Source organism: Thamnophis sirtalis, unplaced genomic scaffold (assembly GCF_051295495.1).
Source record: "Thamnophis sirtalis isolate CommonGarterSnake01/CBP01778 unplaced genomic scaffold, rThaSir2_p1.2 scaffold_11, whole genome shotgun sequence".
NCBI lineage: Eukaryota > Metazoa > Chordata > Lepidosauria > Squamata > Natricidae > Thamnophis > Thamnophis sirtalis.
Window position 1 is genome coordinate 30,122,861 of NW_028261391.1, and position 9,577 is coordinate 30,132,437.

The following is a 9,577-nucleotide window of genomic DNA, read 5'->3' on the forward strand; positions in this document are numbered from 1 at the left end:
CTTGCAGTTGGATGCTGGCCTTGCTGCATATCCAGAGGAAATGTCTGTGGTGGAGTCTTGCCTGGTTATTGAGAATAGTTTGAACCTCTTGGACCTGAGGAAATGGACTGAGTGCTTTAAATTGTGAACTTAACCACCAGCTTTTTAGATTAATATCCTCCTGGCTTTGAAAGTGGTCCAGAGTGTAAGAGTGGGTTCTAGCAGTGGTTAATTTTTCTTTGAGTGAGGAGGTTGTTCCTTTACCTCTTAAAGAGGTTTTGGTTTGCCCCCTCCTTCAGAAGCCATTGCTGGATTTTACTATACTGGACACCTTTTGCTCAGTAATCTAATTTCCTCTTTTGGGACAAGGTGAATGAGAAGGTGGTTGTGCAAACAGCTTCAGAGGGCACTGGATAAAGCAGATTATCTGGATCCTTTACAGTTAATATTCAGACCTGGGTATTGGGGGGAAAATGGCATTGGACATAATTTGTATTGATCTCAGGCATGGGAAGGATGGAGGTTGTGCATCCGTCGTTGCTGTATGTGACTTTCTAGGACTTTGCCATCTTTGGTGCTGGAGGGAGGGGCAACCTGGGAGTCCACCTAGGTTCATGACTCCTGCTCAAAGAGAAGGTGATGGTCATGGCTAGGAGGGTTTTTGCACAACTTTGTGCTATGTGCCAAATGCATCTCTTCCTGGATTGAGAGACTGTTCATGGTTACTTATGCCCTAGTCACCTCAAAATTGGGAGTACTGGGTTAGAGTGTAGATGCATTCTACATGGGACTTCCATTAAATCAAAAGTTCCCAATCCCCCATCCGCTGTGGTGGGGCAGGCAGTTATGTATACTACTAGAAGAGCACATATTATACCTCTGCTTCACAAGCTATATTGATTGTCAGTAAGCTTCCAGGTCCAATTCAAGATACTGGTTTTGACTGTTAAACTCCTTCAGGGCATAGCACCAGCTTATCTGAAGGACTGCATCTTCCTGATTGCTTAGACAATCATTTGTCCCATTAGATCTGGGAGGGAAGGGATATTATGGGTTCTATCAGCCAGGGAATTGCATCTGGTTTGTCCAGGAGGTGCTGTGGTACCTCTTTGTGCTATAGTTTAAATAGTCCTCAAGACTTGGTTATGTCATCAGGCGTAAAGATCTTTGGGAACTGAAGAGATTACTAGATGGCCCTACTATTGTCATGACATTCTTGCTGTTTCCATGGGATTTTAATGCCTTTTAAATATATTGATAATATTCTTAATTTTTTAATCCTTTTTTGATATTTTAATCTATTTGTTGTTGTATTCAATTGTTGTACACCATCCAAAATCACTTTGTGTGATACGTGGCCATATAAAAGCAAAGATAAATACACAAATAAACCAAGGATTTTAAAAATTATAAAACTAAAAATGGAGCCTAATGTGAATAAAGTAATATAATCATTTTTCAAAATTCTTTGATGTCTAAATCAATGCTATCTTCTGCACTTTTAAGCATAATTGAAAGAAAAATGTAGTTTAATTTTTCTAAAGCTTTTTAAAATAAAAAGTTCAACAACTAAGAAGACAATTAATTTATGTTTCCAAGTGTCCTATTCCTCACCCCCTTGCTCCTATATGTATATATTGTGCAAACCAATCTGGCCTAGTGTAGTCTGTCTTTCCCAATTTTAATAAATGTTTTTTTTTTTTCATTTACTGAAACAAACTTTAATATTCTTATGTAATTCTTATTACTTGCAATGGGCTTGTACAGAACTTTCTATAGATTATGTTTTATATTTGGATAATAAGGGTAACACTTTACATTCATAATTTCATTTCCCCACAATTCATTGCATAATATACCACTTTCTTTATTTTCTCGATCAGCAATCAGAAAACATGTAATTGCTTGAAAGAAAATGGAAACTTTTGGCAAGGTATAGATTTCTTTTAAGAAATTATGGTACCTGAATTACTGCACTATACAATATAAATATTGAATTAGGCAAATCTTCTTACCAGTCTGTCACATAGAATAAAGTTAGCAAATAAGATTTAATCAGGAGCAAATCTGAAAGAATTAACACTGGATCCAACGCATAAGAAAGAGAGAGAATTGCTCTACTGTATCTGCAACCCTGCACAATAAATACTCACTTACCTTGTTGTTGATTTTTTTGCCTTCCTTGACTTCTACTGCCAAACCAAGATCAGACAATCGGCAATGACCATTATCATCCAGAAGGACATTTTCTGGCTTCATGTCCCTGTAGAGAATTTTGATGGAGTGGAGGTGCAGTATCCCACAGATAATCTGAGCTGAGTAGAACATGACTCTATCCTTTTCCAAGCCTCTTTCTCCCACATTGTAAATGTGATATCTAAGGTCCCCACCATTCATGAGGCTCATGACGAGACATAAAGCAATTTTACTTTGAAAAGCATAGGCTAGCGTGACAATGAAACGACTGTTGACTTTTTCAAGTATCTCCTTTTCAAGAAGAGCCATGCTTTCACCCTTTTTTTTCTTCAATCTTTTTTTGTCCAGCTTCTTGCAGGCATACATCTTCCCGGTACATTTCACCTGGACAGCACAAACCTACAGCATGTTCCATGCAAAAGGAAAAAGTCCAAGTGAGTCATTTATATTGGGAAGCAGAGAGATAGCAGTGACAATTCTGAACTGCTTTAGTGATAACTTGAAAATAAAGTCCCTTGGCTGGAATGTGTCCTAGCCTTTCCACCTACTTAAAGCATAAGTAATAACACTACATACATTTTAAACTAATTAAAAATAACAAATTAAATTTTGCATTTTGTCTTGCCTGTTACAAGTTGTCATAAGTGCTTATATAAGCACAAAGGTGGTAAATAAAATTCATAAACAAATAATAGAATTGTTTAGTATCTCATGAAAAATAAAAAACATGATTTCATGTAAGCAACTCTGAGCCAATTAAAGGGAAAGCTACATATTGTCCCTGAATACATATTAGTGCAAAGAAAATAACCAGTGAAAAGGACTTAAACATGGATATATTACAAGGAACCTTGTTTATGCAAAAACATATCTAGTGACCCATGGTCTAATGAATTTATTTAAGTACAAAAGCTCATCTATATACACAGCATGTAGACTAGATAATTGCTCCTTACCTCGCCAAAGCCTCCCTTGCCTAATGTTCGGAACTCTTCAAAGAATTTATCATTTATAGTTTGTCGCTCATAGCTTTTCCACTGCAAGAATTTCTCATAGAATGGACTGGCCTGGAAGCCCTCAAAGGGTTTTCCCTTAAGAAAGCCTTTTGTCTCTTCCCTGGCCAACTGCAGGAGGTTCTCAAAATCATTTGCGGAGGCTGACTGGCACTTGTTGGATAGGTCCGTACTAAGAAATTTCAAGTAAGTGTTGCTAACATTCTTCAGATAGATGTTGAATATGCCCTCGAGGAGACTATTCTTGATGCTATCTTCTGATAACTCCCAAGCAAAAATTTCATCCAAGAATTCTTGGGCCAACTGGTATTCAGGCTCAGTCATCAGGTATTCTTTGAAAAATTTCTTCCCAATGGGCTGCTGCTCACAAATGTTCTCATATTCCAGAGAAATTGAACTCTTAATTTCAACACATTCCTCAACCTTAGGTAGGTTAATGCTCTTGCGCCGCTTTTGCATATCCTTGACATCCACATCTCCAGACTTCCTGGCCTGCAAGTATGCTGTGTTGGCGATCAGATTATCAAGTCCCCCCATATCACACATCTTGGCAATCAATTGGAGTAGCAGAGTTTGCTGAGGTAAAAACACTGGGGAAATCTTCCGGTATTTCTCTGCGTTTTGCTTTTTTGTGCCACCACCTGGTTATATGTACAAGCTTCAAAGAATAGGAGGGAGACTGCTGACTCCACTATTAAATACCTCTGAAGGATTTTCACTAAGTACCTTTGAGGTGTATGTACCATTTGTGGAAAATGGCTAGTAAGAGGTTTCTCTGTAAGGAGCTTTAGGTTTGCTATCTATAGCTAAAGGGATGCCATCCCAGGAAAATCTCCTCACTACTTCTACCACTATCTAGTGTTCATTTCTCTATTCTGTTTATGTCTAGAAATGCTAGATCATTCTATATTCTCCTTTTAAAAAAAAATCAGCTCTGATATCAGTATCTTCATTAAACCAGGCAAAACACATGGCATCATAGCACTCTCTAAAAACAGTTATGCAAAGTAGGCCCCCCTATAACTGCAAAAATGTCTTTAAGTCACATAGGATTTTCAGGATTTCACAAAAGTCTGTCTTCAGAGTTTTCAAACAGCAATTTTGGTAACAAAGAATAACTATTTTTAGTGACCACAATTCAGTTTAAATTAAACCTATTTTATGAAGAACTTATCCAAATAAATGCTAATATTATAAGCTGCATCTTTATAGTCCACTAAAAGTTTGCTCCTGTCATCTACAATTCCTTTACAGGAATTCAAATCCATTTAGGAAAAGTATATGTAAATAAATCTTTATAGAAACTATAAATCATAGGTCCATATGGTTCAAACCAGACAATCTCAATTTCTCACAACCTGGCAGGGAAAAAATGTCTCACATTGGTTTAGAACAAATCTGGTAGCTGACATTAAAAACAATTCTTGGCAGCGTTTTTTTAAATTTAGCACTTGAACTAATGGGATTACAAAGGAAGCTGGTAGCAATCTCTATATTTAGAAATGTCTCACAAGTCATTATAAGAAACTGTTTGATTTAGTGGTTCTCATAATGTTTTCCAATGAGCTTAGTGTACATATTAACACCATACAAAACAAATGTTCTTGTTCTCATTTGGATTTACTAATCATTCTGAGGTTATGCTAGTAAAAAATTCCAATTTCAGAATACACAATATTGTACTTTAATTATACAAGAATACAAAATATTCACAACAGTTGCCAGTGGACATATCATTCATGTAATATAATATTCATTTGGAAATAATAAATACTAACTGCAATTTAGAAAAGCAATCATTAATTAAAAATTATTTAATATCACTTCAAAGCTAGTTCAGTTCAGATACAATGCCAAAGCATGCTTTGTGCAAAGCACTATGTAAAATTGCTTAATCTTCTAGATATGTTAATAAATATTTTTAAATAGGAAAAAGGCAGAGTAACATGTATCATCTTTGAAAATATTATTTTTTCATATAGTTAATATTTTTGTATAGATTAAGATAATCTAGTAAGAATTGTTTGTGAATAGAATAAAAATGGTCATTAAATGTGAGTAACCTGGTCCTTAAATGATTTTTTTATATTTGTAGTATTATCTTCTTTGTTAACTTCTCTTATTTCTGACACTTTTAAATATTGATTCAAAGAAACTTATTTTAACTTTCCAGTATTTTGACACAATAAATTTGTCAGCTAATTACAATAGAAAATTGATTATTTATGTCACACCATTTATAAGAGAAAAAAGGACAATAACTTTAGAAATAATGACTCAATATTGTGTTGTTTTTCCAACTTTCTCTAAAACATGTAGCCAAAAATAAGTAATTAAATGTACATTGGCCACAGAGATCAAATCTATCAGATTAAATTACATCCTCCTACAAAACCTAAAAAAAACCCCACCAATTAATATACCATTTTAAAGATATAGTTCAATCTAGAAATTGTTTAATGACTTTCCACAGTAAATTAAAAGTTGCTTACATTATAAATTTAAGAACAAGCAGTGAATTACAAACCTCTTTTCAGTTTCTAAGATTGCTAATTAAAATGTTATTTTAATACCATTTTAGTTGTTGCCTTATTAAAAAAATTAGCATCAAGCCTTTATATTAAGACTGTGTAACAATTGTGAAAAGCTGGCATTTGAGCCAAAAAAATAATCCATTTAACAACTTGTTTTCCATATTAACTCCTAAATAATTTTAGATTGGTGTCACTCCTCTAAAGAAAGTAGGCAAAAGATTTATTAAAGAGATTAGCAAAAACAAATTTATCTTTATCCCAATTATTTGCCAGCTGATGGGAGAGACTTGTACTACATGAATTGGACTAGAAGAGCAGTCCCCAACCTTTGTGGCTTGGTGGCCTGGCTGGTGGTGGTGGTGGTGGGACTGGGCCGAGTGGCAGGCCAGTGCGCATGTGCATACACAGCCCAACTTGTGCAGTGGCAGGCCAACACACACGTGAATGTCGATCCGCCCACCACTTGTGCAATTTGAGCTGTGTGCACACATGCGCTGCCTAGCCACTCACCTAGCCCAGTTCCAAATAGGAATGGCCCTGTAGTGGGCTGTGGCAAGGAGTTGGGTATCCTGGACTAGAAGACCTTCAAGATCCCTTTCAATTCTGTTATTCTGTAAAGGGAATCACCAAGACCACTTGCTTCAACAATGATAGGGCATGCCACTAGTATATAAAATGAGAGTAAATCCCACTCTCTTCTAGCACGTAAGAACAGGAGTGCTAGTCTCCTCTTAAGACATGAAGCCAGCTGGGGGATCTTGGGTTAGCCAGCCAGCCAGCCAGAACAAACCATTCCAGTTTGCTGTCTTAATGTGGTCTGCACAGTGCTGCAGCAGCTTTCTTAAGACAGCAAAACACAATTTTCCTTGCCCACGTGGCAGTGACCCAAAAGCGGGGGACTCAAAATGGTGTCTGGTGCCAGTAGGCTGCTACACAGCTCATAGATGAACCATTCCATTTTGCTGTGTTAGGAATTGCGAGCTGCTGAAAATGATGGCTACTTCCAGGAAGCAATCACGTGGCCCAGGTACAGGTTGGTTGCCCTCATTCCCCAACATGAGCACCTGAGATCTTCAAAAAGTGAGGAGAAAGGTGTGGAGCCTTGGTGTGATTAGGTTCTAAGGTACATGGGGACCTGGTGGAAGGTGAAAAAGCCTATGGGGACCGTTGGGGGAGGAAAAGGCTGCAATGATTCAAGAAGTGTAGCACAAGGTGTCTTGGGATCTGGAGGTGGTCTTGGGAGGCCCAGGTTTGCACTAAGTCTTCAGGGGCTATTCCCCACTCAAGGCACCCCATGCACTGCTTAACAGACTACATGTTCATTTAATGGCCATATCAGAAAGAGCAAGGATGTGGGGGTGTTATGCGAGGCTATCTCGTTTAATATCTCTGTCACCATTTTCAATCATAATGTGTATGTTTCATTACTCAAAAACTATCTATACATACATACATACATACATAAAAGGTAGTCACACACTTTGTTGGGTAACGGTAAATTTCCAAGAGTAATTTCAGCTACAACTAGCATCCCTAGATTGACAAAAATCTGACCCTCCCCCCTGTATTTCCTTTTGCAGGCATGTTAAATTTAGGGCTATCTTACCTTTATGAGAACATATATGGCTCCTATCTTCAAAGAAGGAAAAGCAAACTATGCAATTGTCAACCTGACATTGATATTTGGGAAGATCTCAGAGGGGATAAAGAGATCCATCCCTAGGCTCTTTTAAAACAATGCAACAATTACGACATCAATGTGAATTAATCAAGATCAAATCTTGCCAGCATAACCCAAGTTCATTTTTTTGATTGGTAGATTCCTTGCTAGGTTGTGATAATCTTAAAAATATACTTTGATTGAAACAAAATGTTTAATAAAGTGCTCCATATCACATTAACTAGCAGGCTAATTAAGTATGGGCTGGATGGCATGACAATTAGGTACATGGTTGGCCCCAAAATTATATTCAGTACTATCAGTGGCTCCTATAGAGAGGTATACAGCGAGTGGACTTTTGATCACAACTAAGTTCAAAATTTCCATTGCTAAGATAGTTAATTTTTGTCCCATTTTATTACATTTCTTGCCACAGGTGTTAAGTGAGTCACTGCAATTGTTGTTAGAATATGGTTAAGTGAATCTGGCTTCCCCATTGGCTTTGCTTGTGAGAAGGTTGTAAAAAGTATCACATGACACACTGAAATTGTCATGAGCTAGTTGCCAAGCATCTGAATTTTGATCATGTGACCATGGGGATGCTGTAATGCTTGCAAGTGTGAAAAATCAAGTTAGTTTTTCAGTGCTGTTGTAACTTGTCACCAAACAAATGGTTGTAAGTTAAGGGCTTACCTGCACTGTGGGATGTTACAAGAACCAGACCAGTTGTATCTCCCTCTGTTCAATATTTAAGGAAGCCCAACTGCGCTTTCTTTGCTCAACTCTTCCCAAACTTCCAAATCATAGTGTCTTACTATGGTGAGAGAGGACTCTCTCATAGTTTATTTAGAGCCACCAAAGTTTACTAAAACTAAAGAGACAAACAACGGATTCAGAATCTGGAAGGACAAGCTGATATGAAACTAATCAGTTATTGGATTTGGGCTCTAGTCTCATCTTTAATTTTTGGAGACTTGGAAAATAATCTGAACATTTTCTTTGCCATATTGTGAAATTCTGACAACAGCAGAGATGTATTTTCAAAAAAAAATAATCTTTCATCCACATCTACTGATGTGGGTCTTTTCAAACATAAATGCTATTCATCTTTTTATACTATTCTTATTACAATATCATTCCAATAACAGTTGAATTCTGAGGATGCATAAATGACTTCTTTCTTTAAATGATTACTTACTCAATTTCTAAGACTATTTGCTTACCCAGCAGCTCCGGTTTACAAAAGGGTCAAAAACATCATTTAAACATGTTGTCTATTAAGTCATAGAAACATGTCTTACACATAATATTGCTAAATAGTCTGCTATAATTTGCCATCTCCATACAGGTAGTCCTTTACTTACATTTCTTTTAGAGACCATTCAGAGTTACAATGGTACTGAAAAAAGTGACTCACAACCAGTCCTCACACTTACAATTGTCATAGCATTCTGATAAGTCACATGATTAAAATTCATACACTGGCATGCATTTATGATGGTTGCAGGATCCCAGGTTCATGTTATCACCCTTTACAGCTGATGTAACAAGGAAAGTCAATGGGGCAAAACTGGATACACTTTAAAAACCACACTGCAGTGATTTGTTTAACATGGCAAAAAGGTCATAAAATTGAGTGTGACTCACATTACAACTGCCTTGCTTTACTATGGAAATTCCGATGTCAAATGCAGTCATAAGTGAGGACTATCTGTATATTAATGACTAATTAAGTGTTGAAAGTCACTACAATGTACTTCACTCCATAACTTTATTTTAATAGAAATTTAATTTCTAGGTTTTTTTTCCCTTTTACATAAGGATGAATGTGTGCAGTCTGGTCTTAATATCATTATAATATGGAAATAAAAATACATATAATTTACAGATAGTAAAAAAAAAGAGTGGAATATCTATTAATATAAATAAAATTCTATCTTATCAGGTTAATTAGCTGAAAATAACAGTCCAAAAAATCTTGGTTTAAGAACAAAAAAACTCACTCTATTAAAGACCACTCAAAGAAGGATCTCAATTATTTACAAAAACTTGGAACAAAGATTTGAAATCTCCCATGACAAACTGACAATAGTCTTTAAAATATTAAATGTATTTTTATGAGCTTAATATGAGCTTAATTTAGTCTTTAAAAGTGTTTATTGTTTTCAGACACTTTAAAATAATTTAATAACAAC

General features: G+C 36.2%; 1 protein-coding gene across 2 annotated transcripts in view; it reads right to left on the minus strand.

Moving 5' to 3' along the window:
* GRK7 (G protein-coupled receptor kinase 7) overlaps positions 1 to 7,172 on the minus strand; it is a 34,309-nt gene extending 27,137 nt beyond the window's left edge. For both annotated transcript variants that reach the window (XM_087725437.1, XM_014057422.2), the window contains exons 1-2: positions 3,132 to 7,172; positions 2,137 to 2,574 (exon numbers count right to left, since the gene is read on the minus strand). In XM_087725437.1, coding sequence (XP_087581563.1) covers positions 2,137 to 2,574; positions 3,132 to 3,734 — 1,041 coding nt within the window. In that variant the 5' untranslated portion in view covers positions 3,735 to 7,172. The remainder of the gene's footprint in view (positions 1 to 2,136; positions 2,575 to 3,131) is intronic.
* Between the last annotated feature and the right edge of the window lie 2,405 nt (positions 7,173 to 9,577).